The 23,820-nt window shown below is 47.6% G+C and overlaps 1 protein-coding gene across 1 annotated transcript in view; it reads left to right on the forward strand.

Annotated features, from left to right (window-relative positions):
• The window catches only part of LOC122924806 (von Willebrand factor A domain-containing protein 5A-like), a 274,200-nt gene that overhangs the window by 138,848 nt on the left and 111,532 nt on the right, over window positions 1-23,820 (forward strand). The window contains exon 13 of the mRNA XM_044276248.1: window positions 1,507-1,665. Within this exon, the coding sequence (XP_044132183.1) occupies window positions 1,507-1,665 (159 nt within the window). The remainder of the gene's footprint in view (window positions 1-1,506; window positions 1,666-23,820) is intronic.

The raw sequence follows: 23,820 nt of genomic DNA on the forward strand, positions 1-23,820 counted from the left end.
ATACCAAAGCTATTCATGGACTTCGCCTCATCGCAGACCATACATTTAATGCTGTACGGAGACCGATCTCTGTACAGCATTAATCCGAAGAACACCGGGGGATTTTTAATAAAGACCATTAGCATAGTTGCTTCACTGTTTATTTCAGATACACTGGAGGAATACAAAACTGGTTGCAAAAGTCTACATACCTTTTGAGGGAATAGCTCTTAAAAGGGTATTCCAGCAAATGTTAAGATTAAATATGGTAACTGTGTAATGGATCTTATTGTTAACTAATTATAATAGTATTAGGTTAGGTGTGTTTTACAAGGGTACGTTTATGAGTCAAGTTGATTAAAATAGGTTAAAGCAATTGATTTAATGAGGCAGTAATACAAACAGATACAATAAATCTCAAGTAATAGAGAATACTACTTAGCTTGTGATTTATGAGGAGTCCATAATTCTGAGCAGCAACTATGAGGAGGAAGGAACAGATGATATGGAATCTCTGTCTGCATCCTGCCGCAATAGATGAGCTCCTACTAACTAAAGCTTAAAGGGGTTGTCTCACCTCAGCAAATGGCATTTATCAAGCCCCTTACTAATGTATTGTAATTATCCATATTGCCTCCTTTGCTGGCTGGATTTATTTTTCCATCACATTATACATGGCTTGTTTCCATGGTTACGACCAACCCTGTAATCCATCAGCGGTAGTCGTGCTTGCACACTATAGGAAAAAGTGTTGGCCTCTCTGGTGACCAGGACAGTGGGAGCGCCTATAGGCTAGTGCTTTTTCCTATAGTGTGCAAGCATGACCATCATTGCTAGATTGCAGGGTGGTTGTAATTATGGAGACATAATGTGATGAAAAAATTAATCCAGGAAGCAATATGGATAATAAAAATATATTAGTAAGTGCCATGTATTAACTTTCTCTACATAATAAATGCAATTTGCTGAAGTGAGACAACCCCTTTAATGCTGTATCTTATATAGTTTCCTCATGACAACCCACCCCTTCTCCCAGTAATGACCTGTTTAAATACGATTCATTGATATTGAAGGATACATCAGCGTGGCTAGCTCAGCTGAATGTAATGATATCTTTCACTTTAGTGATCAGGTCTGCTTAATTCTGGAGAAAAAATACTTTTAATCTATATGCTAATGATCAGTTAAGTGCACTGAGGGCGGATCCAAGTCACTCTGTGCACCCTTGCTCCTCCTGATTCCTCTGCCAATCCCTCCCTTTTCATCCTGATTGACAGAGCGAGGAGAGATGACTATGCAGCTATCATCCCCTCTGTATGGGGACTTGCAGTCAGTACATCTCTGTTCATATCAGGACAATCTGCTGCTGCTAAAGACTGATTCCTTTACCTTCAAAGTATGAGTCATTAGCTAAGAACATTTAAAAATTAGCACAATTTCACATACAGGCAGGTGAACCCAAGTAACATTTTCAATAAAGAAGTCCAATCATCGTAATTTTTTTTTACATTTTTTTTTGCCTACTAGGTTCTTCGGGCTCTAAAATGTTCCTTACAGCCCACTGTGAAGAATGTCTCCCTGACTTGGTCTCTTCCCTCTGGCATGGAAGCCATTGTTCTGTCTAAGGTCCCCACTGCCATCTTCCAGGGACAAAGGTCTATTGTGTATGCCCAACTGAAAGGAAAGGTAGGTATGATCGGGTTCAAAGCTCTAGATCCCAAACACCCCACTGTCGTATATCTTTTATATAAAAAGAATCTTCATATGAAAGAAAGGATCAAAAAAAAAATATATATAAAAATTATATGATCTTTCAGGCTGACATAATCGCCTCTAAGTTCTTTTATCGAATATCTTAATTTGTTTTGTGCAGAGAAACAAAGGGACAATTATTTATGTAAAAAAAAAATGTAATAATTTATTTATGAATGATTATAAATCCAATACAAATACCAACATAAGATAAATGATGAGTAATAATGTACTATCAACAAACCACCACTAGATGGTGATGTAACCAAACACCATTACCTCACCAGCACAGTACAACTTAAAGTTACCTATGACAAAATGCAAATGCTAAACTTTTAACAAACAGACCAATGATTTATATACCAGGGGAAACTTAGGATGTTCTGTTTACCAAACAGGCTAAACCATGATAAAACACAGATTATACAGTAAGAATAAATGTTATCCCTGGACTCTGTTTCCCTATGAGCAATCAAAAATATATGATATTAATATGCCAAAGTATCCAACTCGGCAATCAGACTACGGAATCTAACTTCCCAAGGGTTTAGTCCTCTTTTTAAATAATGTCAGCTTTTCCATTAGCAATATGCATCTTTGCTAAGAGAATAATCATAATTACGGAGGCGCCTAACACTATATATTTCCACAGTATGGGGACTTTTGGCTATATACCGAGAGGAATATCTTATTAATATCACGAGCAATAAGCACAGTATACATAACCGGGTCAAGGATAGACAGTTTCGGATAGGACCAGTTCTCAAGAACTTTTTCTAGTAGTCAAAATATAATCCAAGTTTCTTTTGGTATATCTTCCTTGTGGTCAGATTCCTTGGTGAGTTTCTTCTGGTGAGAGCCCTTGATGCTCCACACTCGAGTAATTATTCCCCACCTTATCAAAGAATCATCCCCTTCTGGATTAGGGATTTCCAATCAGGTAAGGTGGGTGTATTCATATGCTAATAACACAGCAATGTCATATTAACCCTTGACATGATATAGATTTTTTTTTTTTAATTATATAATATTGTCCATCTGCCTCCAGATGGCACTGTTGTATAACATATTAACATCATATGTTATAAGTGAAAACTTATATAACATGGCTTTATTTTATATATGTACCTTTAACCTTTTTAAACTTATATCAATGAGGAGGGATACTTCTTTGACACTCTGAATTAATCTTTCCCAGACTTAGCGGGACCATCATGATTTTCCTAGACTCTTGAATTTATGGGTTTGATAAGAAATACAATGGGTCTTACACTCGCACCGTGGGTTTGTATAATCTAACTGTCCAAGCTATTGAGTAACGACGCCTGGACACACACGGCATAAAGTATACCTTAATACTTGGTTATACTATATATATCAATATTGCATATTATAAATTAATTATTGATGTGTTCATAGTAAAAAGCTAAATAAATCCACACATGAATATATATAATACTTATGAATATATGAATAGACATTATACACCAGATGTGTCTTAAGGATATAAACTCTTATCTTTTCATGGCTTAGCCATAACACAAACATTGTTCCATTCAGACAGACATGTCTGGAGAAGCCAGTATACTCCCTATAGATAAATCCCTATCTTTTAGCAATAACTTTTAAAATACAATGTTCTCTATATTCACTATGACTGTACAAAAGACCAATTGTAGGAAGTTCAGCAAAATAGAGCACGGCCTGCTACCACCCAATAGCCAAACAGCAAATATGCAAAAGAATGGCCAGCTCACAAGAAGTTAATTACATACAATTTAATCCCAACCTATAAAATTAAGCCAAGTGTTGGCTAATCATACATATACATACATATACGTTCTTATGCTGACATAGATATACCATATGGCAGCATGCAATTAAATGTATTATTAGATCAAGAGACTTGAAAATAAAAGTTAATACATAAAAATATAAGAAATAACAGCTTAGTATAAAGGAGGGACCGTGATCATTTATTAATTGTTATTTTTTATATTTTTATGTATTAACTTTTATTGTCAAGTCTTGGATCTAATAATACATTTAATTGCATGCTGCCATATGGTATATCTATGTCAGCATAAGAACGTATATGTATGTATATGTATGATTAGCCAACACTTGGCTTAATTTTATAGGTTGGGATTAAATTGTATGGAATTAACTTCTTGTGAGCTGGCCATTCTTTTGTATACTTATATAAACTGAACTTGCCATGAACTCATCTTGGCCTCTTCAGCCACATAACAGAACGTTGGTTCAAGATGATTTCACTCTTAAAGGCAATGAGCATTCATTTTGGCTGTAATATCATCAGATAATACTGTACACTAGGGATGAGCGAACTCGAACTGTATAGTTCGGGTTCGTACCGAATTTTGGGGTGTCCGTGACACGGACCCGAACCCGGACATTTTCGTAAAAGTTCGGGTTCGGTGTTCGTCGCTTTCTTGGCGCTTTTGTGACGCTTTCTTGGCGCTTTTTGAAAGGCTGCAAAGCAGCCAATCAACAAGCGTCATACTACTTGCCCCAAGAGGCCGTCACAGCCATGCCTACTATTGGCATGGCTGTGATTGGCCAGAGCACCATGTGACCCAGCCTCTATTTAAGCTGGAGTCACATAGCGCCGCCCGTCACTCTGCTCTGATTAGCGTAGGGAGAGGTTGCGGATGCGACAGTAGGGCGAGATTAGGCAGATTAACTCCTCCAAAGGACTTCACTTGATTAATCGATCGATCTGCAGCTGTGCATCATTGAGCTGCTGAAATTCAAATGCTCACTCACTGTTTTTAGGCTGCCCAGACCGTTTGTCAGTCACTTTTTTCTGGGGTGATCGGCGGCCATTTTGTGTCTTGTGCGGTGCTGCGACCAAGTGTATCCAAGCTGCGACCAAGTGCATTTAACCCTCAATGGTGTGGTTGTTTTTTGGCTAAAGCCTACATCAGGGTGAAGCTGTCACACCAAGTGCATTTAACCAGCAATAGTCTGTTCATTTTTTGGCCATATACTACATCAGGGGCAAGCTGCGCCTGTCACCAAGTGCATTTAACCCTCAATGGTGTGGTTGTTTTTTGGCTAAAGCCTACATCAGGGTTAAGCTGTCACACCAAGTGCATTTAACCAGCAATAGTCTGTTTATTTTTTGGCCATATACTACATCAGGGGCAAGCTGCGCCCGTCACCAAGTGCATTTAACCCTCAGTAGTGTGGTTGGTCAAGCTATCACACCAAGTGCATTTAACCAGCAATAGTCTGTTCATTTTTTGGCCATATACTAAATCAGGGGCAAGCTGCGCCCCTCACCAAGTGCATTTAACCAGCAATAGTCTGTTCATTTTTTGGCCATATACTACATCAGGGGCAAGCTGCGCCCGTCACCAAGTGCATTTAACCCTCAGTAGTGTGGTTGGTCAAGCTATCACACCAAGTGCATTTAACCAGCAATAGTCTGTTCATTTTTTGGCCATATACTAAATCAGGGGCAAGCTGCGCCCGTCACCAAGTGCATTTAACCAGCAATAGTCTGTTCATTTTTTGGCCATATACTACATCAGGGGCAAGCTGCGCCCGTCACCAAGTGCATTTAACCCTCAGTAGTGTGGTTGGTCAAGCTATCACACCAAGTGCATTTAACCAGCAATAGTCTGTTCATTTTTTGGCCATATACTAAATCAGGGGCAAGCTGCGCCCGTCACCAAGTGCATTTAACCAGCAATAGTCTGTTCATTTTTTGGCCATATACTACATCAGGGGCAAGCTGCGCCCGTCACCAAGTGCATTTAACCCTCAGTAGTGTGGTTCGTCAAGCTGTGACACCAAGTGCATTTAACCAGCAATAGTCTGTTCATTATTTGGCCATATACTACATCAGGGGCAAGCTGCGCCCGTCACCAAGTGCATTTAACCAGCAATAGTGTGGTTATTTTTTGGCCATATCCCAGTCTAATTCTGTCACTAAATCCATACCGGTCACCCAGCGCCTAAATACTAGGCCTCAAATTTATATCCCGCTAAATCTCTCGTTACCGCTGTCCTGTTGTGGCTGGGAAAGTTATTTAGTGTCCGTCAAAGCACATTTTTTGTTCTGGGTTGAAGTACAATTCCCAATTTAGCAATTTCATAATTTAGTGGTTCCTGCTATATCAGAGCTATTTGAAATCTATCCCTAAAAGGGTATATAATATTCAAGGTGCACATAGGGTCATTCAGAATAACTTCACACACACGCTACTGTGCATTTCCAAGTCTAATTCTGTCGCTAAATCCATACCGGTCACCCAGCGCCTAAATACTAGGCCTCAAATTTATATCCCGCTAAATCTCTCGTTACCGCTGTCCTGTTGTGGCTGGGAAAGTTATTTAGTGTCCGTCAAAGCACATTTTTTGTTCTGGGTTGAAGTACAATTCCCAATTTAGCAATTTCATAATTTAGTGGTTCCTGCTATATCAGAGCTATTTGAAATCTATCCCTAAAAGGGTATATAATATTCAAGGTGCACATAGGGTCATTCAGAATAACTTCACACACACGCTACTGTGCATTTCCAAGTCTAATTCTGTCGCTAAATCCATACCGGTCACCCAGCGCCTAAATACTAGGCCTCAAATTTATATCCCGCTAAATCTCTCGTTACCGCTGTCCTGTTGTGGCTGGGAAAGTTATTTAGTGTCCGTCAAAGCACATTTTTTGTTCTGGGTTGAAGTACAATTCCCAATTTAGCAATTTCATAATTTAGTGGTTCCTGCTATATCAGAGCTATTTGAAATCTATCCCTAAAAGGGTATATAATATTCAAGGTGCACATAGGGTCATTCAGAATAACTTCACACACACGCTACTGTGCATTTCCAAGTCTAATTCTGTCGCTAAATCCATACCGGTCACCCAGCGCCTAAATACTAGGCCTCAAATTTATATCCCGCTAAATCTCTCGTTACCGCTGTACTGTTGTGGCTGGGAAAGTTATTTAGTGTCCGTCAAAGCACATTTTTTGTTCTGGGTTGAAGTACAATTCCCAATTTAGCAATTTCATAATTTAGTGGTTCCTGCTATATCAGAGCTATTTGAAATCTATCCCTAAAAGGGTATATAATATTCAAGGTGCACATAGGGTCATTCAGAATAACTTCACACACACGCTACTGTGCATTTCCAAGTCTAATTCTGTCACTAAATCCATACCAGTCACCCAGCGGCTAAATACTAGGCCTCAAATTTATATCCCGCTAAATCTCTCGTTACCGCTGTCCTGTTGTGGCTGGGAAAGTTATTTAGTGTCCGTCAAAGCACATTTTTTGTTCTGGGTTGAAATACAATTCCCAATTTAGCAATTTCATAATTTAGTGGTTTCTGCTATATCAGAGCTATTTGAAATCTATCCCTAAAAGGGTATATAATATTCAAGGTGCACATAGGGTCATTCAGAATAACTTCACACACACGCTACTGTGCATTTCCAAGTCTAATTCTGTCACTAAATCCATACCGGTCACCCAGCGCCTAAATACTAGGCCTCAAATTTATATCCCGCTAAATCTCTCGTTACCGCTGTACTGTTGTGGATGGGAAAGTTATTTAGTGTCCGTCAAAGCACATTTTTTGTTCTGGGTTGAAGTACAATTCCCAATTTAGCAATTTCATAATTTAGTGGTTCCTGCTATATCAGAGCTATTTGAAATCTATCCCTAAAAGGGTATATAATATTCAAGGTGCACATAGGGTCATTCAGAATAACTTCACACACACGCTACTGTACATTTCCAAGTCTAATTCTGTTAGTAAATCCATACCGGTCACCCAGCGCCTAAATACTAGGCCTCAAATTTATATCCCGCTGAATTTGAATACAATACATTGGGCCAAATAATATTTTTGTTGTTGTGGTGAACCATAACAATGAGAAAAACATCTAGTAAGGGACGCGGACGTGGACATGGTCGTGGTGGTGTTAGTGGACCCTCTGGTGCTGGGAGAGGACGTGGCCGTTCTGCCACATCCACACGTCCTAGTGTACCAACTACCTCAGGTCCCAGTAGCCGCCAGAATTTACAGCGATATATGGTGGGGCCCAATGCCGTTCTAAGGATGGTAAGGCCTGAGCAGGTACAGGCATTAGTCAATTGGATGGCCGACAGTGGATCCAGCACGTTCACATTATCTCCCACCCAGTCTTCTGCAGAAAGCGCACAGATGGCGCCTGAAAACCAACCCCATCAGTCTGTCACATCACCCCCATGCATACCAGGGAAACTGTCTCAGCCTCAAGTTATGCAGCAGTCTCTTATGCTGTTTGAAGACTCCGCTGGCAGGGTTTCCCAAGGGCATCCACCTAGCCCTTCCCCAGCGGTGAAAGATATAGAATGCACTGACGCACAACCACTTATGTTTCCTGATGATGAGGACATGGGAATACCACCTCAGCATGTCTCTGATGATGACGAAACACAGGTGCCAACTGCTGCGTCTTTCTGCAGTGTGCAGACTGAACAGGAGGTCAGGGATCAAGACTGGGTGGAAGACGATGCAGGGGATGATGAGGTCCTAGACCCCACATGGAATGAAGGTCGTGCCACTGACTTTCACAGTTCGGAGGAAGAGGCAGTGGTGAGACCGAGCCAACAGCGTAGCAAAAGAGGGAGCAGTGGGCAAAAGCAGAACACCCGCCGCCAAGAGACTCCGCCTGCTACTGCCCGCCGCCATCTGGGACCGAGCACCCCAAAGGCAGCTTCAAGGAGTTCCCTGGCATGGCACTTCTTCAAACAATGTGCTGACGACAAGACCCGAGTGGTTTGCACGCTGTGCCATCAGAGCCTTAAGCGAGGCATTAACGTTCTGAACCTGAGCACAACCTGCATGACCAGGCACCTGCATGCAAAGCATGAACTGCAGTGGAGTAAACACCTTAAAACCAAGGAAGTCACTCAGGCTCCCCCTGCTACCTCTTCTGCTGCTGCCGCCTCGGCCTCTTCTGCTGCTGCCGCCTCGGCCTCTTCCTCCGCCTCTGGAGGAACGTTGGCACCTGCCGCCCAGCAAACAGGGGATGTACCACCAACACCACCACCACCACCACCTCCGTCACCAAGCGTCTCAACCATGTCACACGGCAGCGTTCAGCTCTCCATCTCACAAACATTTGAGAGAAAGCGTAAATTCCCACCTAGCCACCCTCGATCCCTGGCCCTGAATGCCAGCATTTCTAAACTACTGGCCTATGAAATGCTGTCATTTAGGCTGGTGGACACAGACAGCTTCAAACAGCTCATGTCGCTTGCTGTCCCACAGTATGTTGTTCCCAGCCGCCACTACTTCTCCAAGAGAGCCGTGCCTTCCCTGCACAACCAAGTATCCGATAAAATCAAGTGTGCACTGCGCAACGCCATCTGTGGCAAGGTCCACCTAACCACAGATACGTGGACCAGTAAGCACGGCCAGGGACGCTATATCTCCCTAACTGCACACTGGGTAAATGTAGTGGCAGCTGGGCCCCAGGCGGAGAGCTGTTTGGCGCACGTCCTTCCGCCGCCAAGGATCGCAGGGCAACATTCTTTGCCTCCTGTTGCCATCTCCTCCTTCTCGGCTTCCTCCTCCTCTTCTTCCACCTGCTCATCCAGTCAGCCACACACCTTCACCACCAACTTCAGCACAGCCCGGGGTAAACGTCAGCAGGCCATTCTGAAACTCATATGTTTGGGGGACAGGCCCCACACCGCTCAGGAGTTGTGGCGGGGTATAGAACAACAGACCGACGAGTGGTTGCTGCCGGTGAGCCTCAAGCCCGGCCTGGTGGTGTGCGATAATGGGCGAAATCTCGTTGCAGCTCTGGGACTAGCCAATTTGACGCACATCCCTTGCTTGGCACATGTGCTGAATTTGGTGGTGCAGAAGTTCATTCACAACTACCCCGACATGTCAGAGCTGCTGCATAAAGTGCGGGCCGTCTGTTCGCGCTTCCGGCGTTCACATCCTGCTGCTGCTCGCCTGTCTGCGCTACAGCGTAACTTCGGCCTTCCCGCTCACCGCCTCATATGCGACGTGCCCACCAGGTGGAACTCCACCTTGCACATGCTGGACAGACTGTGCGAGCAGCAGCAGGCCATAGTGGAGTTTCAGCTGCAGCACGCACGGGTCAGTCGCACTACAGAACAGCACCACTTCACCACCAATGACTGGGCCTCCATGCGAGACCTGTGTGCCCTGTTGCGCTGTTTCGAGTACTCCACCAACATGGCCAGTGGCGATGACGCCGTTATCAGCGTTACAATACCACTTCTATGTCTCCTTGAGAAAACACTTAGGGCGATGATGGAAGAGGAGGTGGCCCAGGAGGAGGAGGAGGAGGAAGAGGGGTCATTTTTAGCACTTTCAGGCAAGTCTCTTCGAAGTGACTCAGAGGGAGGTTTTTGGCAACAGCAGAGGCCAGGTACAAATGTGGCCAGACAGGGCCCACTACTGGAGGACGAGGAGGACGAGGATGAGGAGGAGGTGGAGGAGGATGAGGATGAAGCATGGTCACAGCGGGGTGGCACCCAACGCAGCTCGGGTCCATCACTGGTGCGTGGCTGGGGGGAAAGGCAGGACGATGACGATACGCCTCCCACAGAGGACAGCTTGTCCTTACCCCTGGGCAGCCTGGCACACATGAGCGACTACATGCTGCAGTGCCTGCGCAACGACAGCAGAGTTGCCCACATTTTAACCTGTGCGGACTACTGGGTTGCCACCCTGCTGGATCCACGCTACAAAGACAATGTGCCCACCTTACTTCCTGCACTGGAGCGTGATAGGAAGATGCGCGAGTACAAGCGCACGTTGGTAGACGCGCTACTGAGAGCATTCCCAAATGTCACAGGGGAACAAGTGGAAGCCCAAGGCCAAGGCAGAGGAGGAGCAAGAGGTCGCCAAGGCAGCTGTGTCAATGCCAGCTCCTTTGAGGGCAGGGTTAGCATGGCAGAGATGTGGAAAACTTTTGTCAACACGCCACAGCTAACTGCACCACCACCTGATACGCAACGTGTTAGCAGGAGGCAACATTTCACTAACATGGTGGAACAGTACGTGTGCACACCCCTCCACGTACTGACTGATGGTTCGGCCCCATTCAACTTCTGGGTCTCTAAATTGTCCACGTGGCCAGAGCTAGCCTTTTATGCCTTGGAGGTGCTGGCCTGCCCGGCGGCCAGCGTTTTGTCTGAACGTGTATTCAGCACGGCAGGGGGCGTCATTACAGACAAACGCAGCCGCCTGTCTACAGCCAATGTGGACAAGCTGACGTTCATAAAAATGAACCAGGCATGGATCCCACTGGATCTGTCCGTCCCTTGTCCAGATTAGACATTAACTACCTCCCCTTAACCATATATTATTGGACTCCAGGGCACTTCCTCATTCAATCCTATTTTTATTTTCATTTTACCATTATATTGCGAGGCTACCCAAAGTTGAATGAACCTCTCCTGTGTCTGGGTGCCGGGGCCTAAATATATGCCAATGGACTGTTCCAATGTTGGGTGACGTGAAGCCTGATTCTCTGCTATGACATGCAGACTGATTCTCTGCTGACATGAAGCCAGATTGTCTGTTACGGGACCTCTCTCCTCTGCCTGTGTGTGTGCTGGGCCTAAATATATGCCAATGGACTGTTGCAGTGGTGGCTGACGTGAAGCCTCATTCTCTGCTATGACATGCAGACTAATTCTCTGCTAACATGAAGACAGATTCTCTGTTACGGGACCTCTCTCCTCTGCCTGTGTGTGTGCTGGGCCTAAATATATGCCAATGGACTGTTGCAGTGGTGGCTGACGTGAAGCCTCATTCTCTGCTATGACATGCAGACTGATTCTCTGCTGACATGAAGCCAGATTCTCTGTTACGGGACCTCCCTCCTCTGCCTGGGTGCTGGGCCTAAATATATGCCAATGGACTGTTGCAGTGGTGGCTGACGTGAAGCCTCATTCTCTGCTATGACATGCAGACTGATTCTCTGCTGACATGAAGCCAGATTCTCTGTTACGGGACCTCCCTCCTCTGCCTGGGTGCTGGGCCTAAATATATGCCAATGGACTGTTGCAGTGGTGGCTGACGTGAAGCCTCATTCTCTGCTATGACATGCAGACTGATTCTCTGCTGACATGAAGCCAGATTCTCTGTTACGGGACCTCTCTCCTCTGCCTGTGTGTGTGCTGGGCCTAAATATATGCCAATGGACTGTTGCAGTGGTGGCTGACGTGAAGCCTCATTCTCTGCTATGACATGCAGACTAATTCTCTGCTGGCATGAAGACAGATTCTCTGTTACGGGACCTCTCTCCTCTGCCTGTGTGTGTGCTGGGCCTAAATATATGCCAATGGACTGTTGCAGTGGTGGCTGACGTGAAGCCTCATTCTCTGCTATGACATGCAGACTGATTCTCTGCTGACATGAAGCCAGATTCTCTGTTACGGGACCTCCCTCCTCTGCCTGGGTGCTGGGCCTAAATATATGCCAATGGACTGTTGCAGTGGTGGCTGACGTGAAGCCTCATTCTCTGCTATGACATGCAGACTAATTCTCTGCTGACATGAAGACAGATTCTCTGTTACGGGACCTCTCTCCTCTGCCTGTGTGTGTGCTGGGCCTAAATATATGCCAATGGACTGTTGCAGTGGTGGCTGACGTGAAGCCTCATTCTCTGCTATGACATGCAGACTGATTCTCTGCTGACATGAAGCCAGATTCTCTGTTACAGGACCTCCCTCCTCTGCCTGGGTGCTGGGCTTAAATATATGCCAATGGACTGTTGCAGTGGTGGCTGACGTGAAGCCTCATTCTCTGCTATGACATGCAGACTGATTCTCTGCTGACATGAAGCCAGATTCTCTGTTACGGGACCTCCCTCCTCTGCCTGGGTGCTGGGCCTAAATATATGCCAATGGACTGTTGCAGTGGTGGCTGACGTGAAGCCTCATTCTCTGCTATGACATGCAGACTGATTCTCTGCTGACATGAAGCCAGATTCTCTGTTACGGGACCTCCCTCCTCTGCCTGGGTGCTGGGCCTAAATATATGCCAATGGACTCTTGCAGTGGTGGCTGACGTGAAGCCTCATTCTCTGCTATGACATGCAGACTAATTCTCTGCTGACATGAAGACAGATTCTCTGTTACGGGACCTCTCTCCTCTGCCTGTGTGTGTGCTGGGCCTAAATATATGCCAATGGACTGTTGCAGTGGTGGCTGACGTGAAGCCTCATTCTCTGCTATGACATGCAGACTGATTCTCTGCTGACATGAAGCCAGATTCTCTGTTACGGGACCTCTCTCCTCTGCCTGTGTGTGTGCTGGGCCTAAATATATGCCAATGGACTGTTGCAGTGGTGGCTGACGTGAAGCCTCATTCTCTGCTATGACATGAAGACTAATTCTCTGCTGACATGAAGACAGATTCTCTGTTACGGGACCTCTCTCCTCTGCCTGTGTGTGTCAGGAAGCAGGGGGTGTTACCCCTACTCTGGGACCACGGGCACGGCGCAGGGCACGGGTTCCCCTTCAGCTTGGTAGAACACCTGGTGCCCGAGGTGCGGGTGCACGGCGTGTGCGCAGTACACAGGCTGCTCGCACATTTCCGGGTGCATAGAGTTCCTGCATTATCCGGCTGTCAGGTGTGAGTCTTGCTGAGGGAGATTCCCAGTACACACCTTCCACCTTCCTCGCCTGCCATTGGTTCCTGGGGAGGGTGGTTCCTACCTTCCCTGGCTATAAAGACCTGGCCTGAGCTCTGGTTCATTGCTGAGTTATTCCACCTTATGGTGAACACCTAGCCTCCCTGCAGATCCTTCTATTGCCTGTTGTTTCTTTGTATCCTTCCCGGCTACTGACCCCTGGACTGTCTTCCGCCTTGAACCTTCGCCGCCTGCCTCGACCCGGATTGGACATTGACTACCCCTCTTGGATTATCCCTAAACTTGTACCGCATTCTGGGCTGTCAGCTGCTTACTGCCAGTGGGTTCCTCATCCCACTACTGGCTCCCTGGGAGGTTCTGACAGAATAACTCAGCCTTCACCATGGAACCCGCAAAAGCAGTGGATCCCATGACGGCCATGACCCAGCAACTTAACCTCATGACGCAGGCCTTCCAGGAGATGCAAGCGAGTCATGAGCACCTGCTGCAGAGGGTTGCCACACAGGAGCAGCGCATCGCAGAGCGCACCGCGCTACCACCCTCGCCTCCCCCTACGCCGGCGCGCACCCTGGAAGTGGTCTCTAGCGAGCCGTCAGTCAGCCTCCCTGAGCGGTTTTCAGGAGATCGGAGGAAGTACCGCTCCTTCATCATCTCCTGCGAGCTGTTGTTTTCCCTGAAGCCACGTACATATGCCACGGACTTCGTCAAGGTACGCACGGCAATTTCCCTGCTCTCAGGGCCTCCCCAGACCTGGGCGCACCAACTCCTACTAGCCGATGACCCAGTGCTGGCATCTTGGAAGTCCTTTGCCGCAGCTATGCAAAGACTTTATGATGACCCCCTGCGTTCTTCAACCGCCAGGGGTACCTTGCGCACCCTCCGCCAGGGCAGACGTCCAGTGGAGGATTACATCATGGAATTCCGTGAGGTAGCCCCGGATACGGGCTTGAACGAGGTGGCCTTGATTGACCAGTTCCGCATCGGTTTGTCCGAGCAGCTCAAGGATGAGCTCGCCCGCATTGGGGTGTCGGGCTCCTTGGGGGGCCTGATGGACTCAGTAACTCACCTGGATCGCCGCTTCCGGGAAAGACGACAGGAGCGACAACAGACCCCGCCTCTAACGGAGCGCCGGTCGGAACCCTTAAGGCTTCCTGTTCCTGTGGTAGCAGACGGTAACCAGGAGGAGCCGATGCAGATCGGGGCTGTTCGGGGTCCCCTGTCCACGGTGGAGAGAACCAGGAGAAGAACCTTGCATCTATGTTTATACTGCGCAAAACCGGGCCATTTCCTGAAGGACTGTCCCATCAAACCTCCCGAAGGTAGGCCGGAGACACCCACGGTATGCATTAACCTACCTATGTATAACAACTCGTCTCATCTCACCATCCCTGTTTCCCTGCAGCTGGACAACAACAATATTGATCTCTCTGCCATCATTGATTCGGGCGCAAGCAGCTGTTTTATGGACAAGGATCTGGCTTCCCAACTAGGCATCCCGTTGCGCCCTAAGAAGAACCCATCCCAGCTGCATCTGGTGGATGGCAGCACCCTAAAGACGGGACCTATCGCCATGGAATCACATCCCTTGTTCCTCCGCATCGGCCTTTACCATTCCGAGAAGATCGTGTGGGACATCGTGCCTTCCCCCTTGTTTCCAGTCATTTTAGGCATCCCCTGGCTTAGGAGACACAACCCCACGATTAACTGGACCTCTGGCTCCATCACCTTCACGCCCTCCTCCGGTTCTCCTGTTCGCGCGTCTGTTTGTAGGGAAAAAAGATGGGGGTCTCCGGCCCTGTGTCGATTACCGGGCCCTGAACGACATCACCAAGAAGAACCGGTACCCACTCCCTCTCATTCCCGACTTGCTGGACAGAGTCAAGGATGCCCGTTTCTTCACCAAGATCGACCTCCGTGGGGCCTACAATCTGATTCGTGTCAGGGAGGGGGATGAGTGGAAGACAGCATTCCGCTCACGGTTTGGGCACTACGAGTACCTTGTCATGCCCTTCGGGCTCTGTAACGCCCCTGCCACATTTCAGTGCTTCATCAATGACGTCTTCCGTGACCTGTTGGATACCCATGTTGTGGTATATCTGGACGATATCCTTGTCTTCTCCAGATCACTGCCACAACACGAACGGCATGTCAAATCGGTGCTCCAGCGTCTGCGGACCCACAGTCTCTATGGCAAGCTTGAAAAAAGCACCTTCGAAGTCTCGTCCATTGAGTTCCTGGGCTACATCCTATCCCCAGGTCGAGTGGAGATGGACCCCAGGAAGATCCAGGCCGTCCATAATTGGCCTGTCCCCCGCAATCGGCGGATGGTGCAGCAGTTCATTGGTTTTGCCAATTTTTACCGCCGATTCATTCGGAACTTTTCAGCGATCTGCGCTCCCATCACTGCTCTGACCAGGAGCAACACCCTGTTTGAATGGACCCCGAAGGTCCAACAGGCATTCCAGCACCTTAAGAGGCTGTTCACACAGGCACCTATACTGGTACAACCGGACGCCTCTTGCCCGTTTTTTCTGGAGACCGACGCCTCTGAGGGGGCTATCGGGGCTGTTCTCTCCCAGGTCCAAGGGGAGAAGCAGCTTCTCCATCCCGTTGCCTTTTATTCCCGCAAACTCACCGGGGCCGAACGCAACTATGATGTGGGTGAGAGGGAGCTGCTCGCCATCAAGGACGCCCTGGAGGAATGGAGACATTTGCTGGAAGGAGCCGAAAACCCTGTGGTGGTGTACACCGACCATCGCAACCTCGAATATCTCCGCAGTGCCAAGCGACTGCGTCCTCGACAAGCCAGATGGGCTCTCTTTTTCTCCCGTTTTCGCCTCCAGATTACCTATCGACCGGGATCCAAGAACGGCAAGGCTGATGCCTTGTCCCGTATGTGCTCCTCCGAGGCCGATCCTGCACCTCCGGAACCGATCCTGCCAGCCGCATACTTTCTGGCCACCCAACACTCCTTGATCGAGAGGATCCGACGGGCCAGCATGCCAGCTCCAGAGGAGGCAGCCCATCTGCCAATGAAGCAGGGGCTTTGTTACCACCAACAGTGGATCTACGTCCCAGTCTCCCAGCGACTGCCTGTACTACAGCATCACCATGACCACCCCACAGCAGGCCACCGAGGTAGGCGCAACACCACGGAATGCATCCTACGTCAGTTTTGGTGGCCCTCTTTGGCAGCCGACGTACGCTCCTTCATAGAGTCTTGTTCCGTGTGTGCACTCTACAAACGTCCCACCTCAAAACCTGTTGGGTTATTACAGCCTCTGCCAGTACCAACCCTTCCATGGCGCAACATAGCCATGGATTTCATTGTGGACTTACCGCCTTCACAAGCCTGTACCACCATCATGGTGGTGGTGGACAGATGTACCAAGATGTCCCACTTCATTCCGACCTCCGGTCTCCCGACGGCCCAAAAAACCTCAGAGTTGTTCCTCCAACACGTGTTCCGGTTGCACGGGCTCCCTGATTCCATCGTCTCAGACCGGGGCTCACAATTCACCTCCCGCTTTTGGACCCAGTTTTGCCGTAGCCTTCATATCACTCGCAGCCTGTCTTCTGCCTATCACCCCCAGTCCAATGGGCAGACCGAAAGGACCAACCAAACCCTCGAACAGTTCCTTCGCTGTTACACATCCCATCTACAAGACGACTGGGTGAGCCATCTCCCCTTCGCGGAATTTTCCTTCAACAATCAGCTTCATTCCTCCACCGGGCTCTCACCATTCTATGCCAACTATGGCTATCATCCCGCAACTCTCCCGGATCTCCCCCTTGATGTCCCAGTGCCTGAAGTGGCTCAACGGCTCCGGCTCCTACGAGAACTGAGGCGGACCCTAACGCAACAACTCCAGGCCGCTCAGCAGCGGCACAAGATGCAGGCAGACCGTAGACGCACAGAATTCCCCAGGTACAAAGACGGGGACAAGGTGTGGCTTTCCACACAGCACCTCAAGCTGTCCTGTCCCTCCCGAAAACTGGGACCCCGTTACCTTGGTCCCTTTGAGATCGTGAGTATGGTCAACAACGTTGCAGCCAAGCTCCAGTTGCCTACTTCCCTGGGAATCCACCCGGTATTCCACGTGTCCTTGTTGAAACCACACCGTGCCAACCCGTTCTCGGACCGGGCACCTGCTCCACCACCTCCCATCCAGGTGAATAACGATGATGAGTATGAAGTCCAGGAGATCCTGGACTCCCGCCGCCGGCGTGGGGTCCTGGAGTATCTCATCCACTGGAAGGGGTACGGTCCCGAGGAGCGTTCCTGGGAGCCCTTGGGGAATGTCCATGCGGCCGCCAAGGTGCGGGCGTTCCATCGGGCTCACCCCGAGAGGCCTTCCCAGGGTCGCGTCCGGAGGCCGCTCCTTGGTGGGGGGCTCTGTCAGGAAGCAGGGGGTGTTACCCCTACTCTGGGACCACGGGCACGGCGCAGGGCACGGGTTCCCCTTCAGCTTGGTAGAACACCTGGTGCCCGAGGTGCGGGTGCACGGCGTGTGCGCAGTACACAGGCTGCTCGCACATTTCCGGGTGCATAGAGTTCCTGCATTATCCGGCTGTCAGGTGTGAGTCTTGCTGAGGGAGATTCCCAGTACACACCTTCCACCTTCCTCGCCTGCCATTGGTTCCTGGGGAGGGTGGTTCCTACCTTCCCTGGCTATAAAGACCTGGCCTGAGCTCTGGTTCATTGCTGAGTTATTCCACCTTATGGTGAACACCTAGCCTCCCTGCAGATCCTTCTATTGCCTGTTGTTTCTTTGTATCCTTCCCGGCTACTGACCCCTGGACTGTCTTCCGCCTTGAACCTTCGCCGCCTGCCTTGACCCGGATTGGACATTGACTACCCCTCTTGGATTATCCCTAAACTTGTACCGCATTCTGGGCTGTCAGCTGCTTACTGCCAGTGGGTTCCTCATCCCACTACTGGCTCCCTGGGAGGTTCTGACAGTGTGTGTGCTGGGCCTAAATATATGCCAATGGACTGTTGCAGTGGTGGCTGACGTGAAGCCTCATTCTCTGCTATGACATGCAGACTGATTCTCTGCTGACATGAAGCCAGATTCTCTGTTACGGGACCTCCCTCCTCTGCCTGGGTGCTGGGCCTAAATTTATGACAATGGACTGTTGCAGTGGTGGCTGACGTGAAGCCTGATTCTCTGCTATGACATGCAGACTGATTCTCTGCTGACATGAAGCCAGATTGTCTGTTACGGGACCTCTCTCCTCTGCCTGGGTGCTGGGCCTAAATATATGCCAATGGACTGTTGCAGTGGTGGCTGACGTGAAGCCTCATTCTCTGCTATGACATGCAGACTGATTCTCTGCTGACATGAAGCCAGATTCTCTGTTACGGGACCTCCCTCCTCTGCCTGGGTGCTGGGCCTAAATATATGCCAATGGACTGTTGCAGTGGTGGCTGACGTGAAGCCTCATTCTCTGCTATGACATGCAGACTGATTCTCTGCTGACATGAAGCCAGATTGTCTGTTACGGGACCTCTCTCCTCTGCCTGGGTGCTGGGCCTAAATATATGCCAATGGACTGTTGCAGTGGTGGCTGACGTGAAGCCTCATTCTCTGCTATGACATGCAGACTGATTCTCTGCTGACATGAAGCCAGATTCTCTGTTACGGGACCTCCCTCCTCTGCCTGGGTGCTGGGCCTAAATATATGCCAATGGACTGTTGCAGTGGTGGCTGACGTGAAGCCTCATTCTCTGCTATGACATGCAGACTGATTCTCTGCTGACATGAAGACAGATTCTCTGTTACGGGACCTCTCTCCTCTGCCTGGGTGCTGGGCCTAAATTTATGAAAATGGACTCTTACAGTGGTGGGTGACGTGAAGCCAGATTCTCTGCTATGGGACCTCTCTCCAATTGATTTTGGTTAATTTTTATTTATTTAATTTTTATTTTAATTCATTTCCCTATCCACATTTGTTTGCAGGGGATTAACCTACATGTTGCTGCCTTTTGCAGCCCTCTAGCTCTTTCCTGGGCTGTTTTACAGCCTTTTTAGTGCCGAAAAGTTCGGGTCCCCATTGACTTCAATGGGGTTCGGGTTCGGGACAAAGTTCGGATCGGGTTCGGATCCCGAACCCGAACATTTCCGGGATGTTCGGCCGAACTTCTCGAACCCGAACATCCAGGTGTTCGCTTAACTCTACTGTACACTTATTCATTAAAATATATTCCATTGCTATAAATGTGAATGTATTGGAATGTCCAAAAGGGCTTTTCATAAGTCTTCTTCAATGCGTAGACTTGGTTTATAGTGTTCCAACCAGAGCTTAGCTAAAGTCCTTCTGGAGAACCTTATCCATTGCAAGATACTCAACCATCCCATAGATCCTGCATAACAGAATGTAAGTCTGATAAATGTTTGCTTTGATTCTCCATCTCTGCATGAATATTTAGTAGGTTCCCTTTCAATGAACCAATTTTAAGCTCTAATGTTTTGATAGAGTTGGAATTGGCAACTGTTACACCGGTAGCAATAACAGCGCCCACTACGCCAAACATTATGGGGGCTACAATTGCAGAAATCAATCGCTTTGGTCTTTGGTTTGTAGAAAATTGTTCTCTGGTCAGGGTCTTTCTCGCCTGTTCCAGGATCTGCGTAATCCGTTCTTGGGAAAATCTGATGTGCATCTGATACAAGGATTGGATCTCCAGGAACAGGATCTCGGACACGTTGAATTGTCTCTCAATGAAGACGCGCGGATCCAGGCTGATGTAGATCTTCTGGGATAGAATCCTCTTGTTCGTCAGTATGAACACTGCAGTGTCCTGCAGCATGATTCCGGATGAAGGACCTGACACAGCAATCAGCTCGGCGTGGAACTCCTTCCCCATGATTAGGATGACGTGGACAATGGCAATAATCTGTGATGGCATCTTGTGCCTATAAAATATTGCATGACACATATGGATACATACATCTTTCACTTTTTATCCTGCAAGAAAAGAGTTAATGCTATCATATACCTTCGATTGGCATAGGTTCTTTCCTTAAACAGAGCAAGTTCTTTGTTTTAAAGGTAAGTTAAGGGATGTTTAGTTACGGAGGCAACACACATAAGGATGGGTTAGTACACATGTTTGTTCATACGATACCAATCCTGGTTTCCATCTTCAGCTGGAACCTTAATATCTCTTCACCTCTTTTCATCCAACGCCTTCTATCTTGCGAAGTCGTGAGCTAGGATGACAAACGCGTAATTGGTTAATGTGCACCCATTTTTATGCAATTTCACCCCCCTTAGGGATTTTTATTTTGTAGACCACTGGTGACAACTTGTCTATGATGACATAAGGTCCTTTCCAGGAAAGTAAGAACTTTCTCTCCTTCACTTGATCCTGAGCAAAGTTATAGAGATAAACCTGATCGGAAATTTGATACTCCTGAGTAGTCTTCAGATCGTAGTACGTTTTGGCATTCACTGCGGCTTTCTCTATATTCTTCTCGGCAAACGCAAATGCATGCTGAAGGTGCTTGCATAGATTTTCCACATATTGATGAGATGTTTTATCATTTATTAAATTGTGGTCTGTCATCCGGCAGAGTAAATGCTGGGGTAACACCATCTTCCTGCCTGTGATCATTTCGAAGGGAGAAAGTTTGGTTGCTGCGCTCGGGGTGAATCTGATGGCCATAAGAACTAAAGGCAACTTGACATCCCAGTCCTTACCAGATTAATTGACAAACTTTTTAAAAATGTTCACAATAGATTGGTTGTAGCGTTCCACTCCACCACTAGAGGCTGGCCGATAAGCTATATGCAGCTTCCTTTTTACCCCCAGTATCTCCCACATCTTTGTCATCACCTCACTAGTGAAACAACTTTCACAATTGGATTTGATGCGTTGGGGAAGACCAAACCTGGAAAATATGTGGCTAATGAGAAGAGATGCACATACGCTTGAACTGCATGTTTTCCAAGGCAAACATTCCACCCATTTTGTGAACAAGCAAGTCACGGTTAACATGTATCTGTTGCCTTTTGATGAGGTTGTTACTGGTCCGATGAAGTCAATTTGGATGTCTGACCATGGCATGGACATCCCCCTTTTCATCAGTGACGCCCGATGAGTGGGTGCCTGGGGCTGGAAATGAGGGCAGATTAGACATCCTTGACAATATGTGCGAACATCTTGCAACATATGTGGTTAAAAGGCGTAGTGTCACAACCAGACAGCTGAGAAGCTCTGACAGAGGCCTTTCAGAACCTCCTCCTTGAGTTTTCTTTGTTGTGGTATTCAGTTCCTCATCTCGTTAGCCTCTCTCAGCTGTCATGTAGTTGGACTGATTGCTTCCCTTTAAATTCCTCCCCATAATGCTTTACTGGGCGGCTTATACTTCTTCCTGGAGTGTGTGTGCATGCTGATCCTGTTTCCCAGTCTGCTACAAAGTTAAGTGCTGTACATTTATCTGTTATTTTCTGTTTGCTGGATCCCAGGTGACCCTGACTCCCTCCGTGTCTGGTGTAGGGAGCCGGTGGTTGTGTCCCCTCACTATTGTAGGGTGTTCAGGGGTTATATAGTCGAGGTACGTGGATATGCAACCATCCACCTTTGGGATCTTTGCATAGGCTGAGCAGCCAGGGAAAGTGCTAGGTCTTGTGCAGGGGTCTCCCTTTTTGCTCCTTAGCTTTGGATCCAGTGAGTCATATATGCATGTTGCTTTGTCTTGTTTCCTGTACACCGTCCGTGACACGTAGTCCCGTAATAATTTGTACGTTAACTTCTCACCCCGGTGACCAGCTGTTGGGGCATCATGGGCATGTTGTAACATCAAACCTCAGTATGTTGCGGGTACTACCCATTGCGTGATACCATTCCTCGAGGTCCTAATCAACAACCCATCCTGTAACGAGAATTGGGACTTACCCTTCATCAAAATCCGTAACTCCTCTTTGCCATCTCAGTCTTCTGTATTTATAGGATAATTCTGTGGATCTTCAATGTGTTTATAAAAGGTACTAATAACTGGATCCCCCTTTTGGCTTGCAATGAGATCCTCACTAGGGGAATTTTGGCTCCATTGCAACACATTGGCTTCAGTTCCCTTTTGGGCCTGACTTCTTGTTGTTGCATTCACTTGGACAGTTCCCATGAGGTCATCCACGTCCAAAAATTCTCCATTGATGGCTGCTTGTTTAGCGAGGGAGTCTGCTAGATCATTTCCTTCCTTATCCATACCTGGATATTTTGAATGACCCCTTACCTTTTTCCAGTAAATGGTAAGACTGTGGGTAATAACCATCTCGTCGATCTTACAAAATATCCTACCATGCTTGACTGGCATGTTATTGCTTCTCATCATGTTGGATCTTTTCCATCCAGGGAAATACTCCACAAAGCTATTTTGGGACCGATTTTGTATCTGAGGGACATATCCGGGAATATATTATTCCATACAATTCCGACACCTGCAACCAGTGTACGCTCAGTTCCTATGTCCATATGGAAAGAACAGCCGTCTACACACCGTAATGTTTTTCAGTACTCCTCTTCATAAGATTTAGGCCTCATGCACACGGCCGTGTTCCGCTGCCGAGAGCGGACCGTGGAAACCCGGCCGGGATTCCTCCTGACAGCATGAGCGCTTGGCGTCATTGGTTGCTATGACGTTGTGTGCTTCATGCAGCCGCTGCTGTACAGTAATACACTAGTATTATGCATGAACACAGCAAATTAATTGCTTGCATTTATGTACCCGAAGGGTAGTCTGGTCCATGCATATTGTTGCTTTCCAAATGTGAAGGCCAGTTTGTACTGTTCCCTCTCATCCAGTTTAATCGTCCAATATCCTTGCGCACAATCAAGGGCAGTGAAAATTTTGGATCCTTGTATTCGCGCCAAATACTGGTCAATGTATGGCACGGGCCATCCGGACATGTATACATGTTTGTTTAATTGCCTTAGGTCTGAGCAGAGACGAAATTGACCGTTGGGTTTGAGGACTCCAAGTATAGGATGGTTGAACAAGCTATGTACCGGACGGATGATGCCCCTCCTCTCCAGGTTTTTAATGATTTCCGATAGTGACTCGTGAGCCGCCAGCGGAAGTCGGTATTGTTTGACAAAGACAGGGGGTGCATCGGGATCTGTCTGGATTCTTGCAACATGTAGGTCTGTTTCTCCACAGTCATAAGAATCCTTGAAAAACATGTCCTGGAATTCTGTGAAGAGCTCCTTTAGCTGTTGACGCTCTGACTCATTGGAGCATGCGTCTGCTATAGATATTTGCTCTTCCACTCATTCCTGAAATTCTGGAAAGATCTTAGGTTGACTTATCCCGTAAGCTTCAAGCTCACTAGTTAAATCATTTTGGGTGTAGCGTACTTTTTCCTTTCCTTGTTGGCATGACTCGTATTCCTTTTCATCGATCTCATGGTTGAAAACCAATAA

This window comes from Bufo gargarizans, chromosome 1 (genome assembly GCF_014858855.1).
Source record: "Bufo gargarizans isolate SCDJY-AF-19 chromosome 1, ASM1485885v1, whole genome shotgun sequence".
In the NCBI taxonomy this organism is placed as follows: Eukaryota; Metazoa; Chordata; class Amphibia; order Anura; family Bufonidae; genus Bufo; species Bufo gargarizans.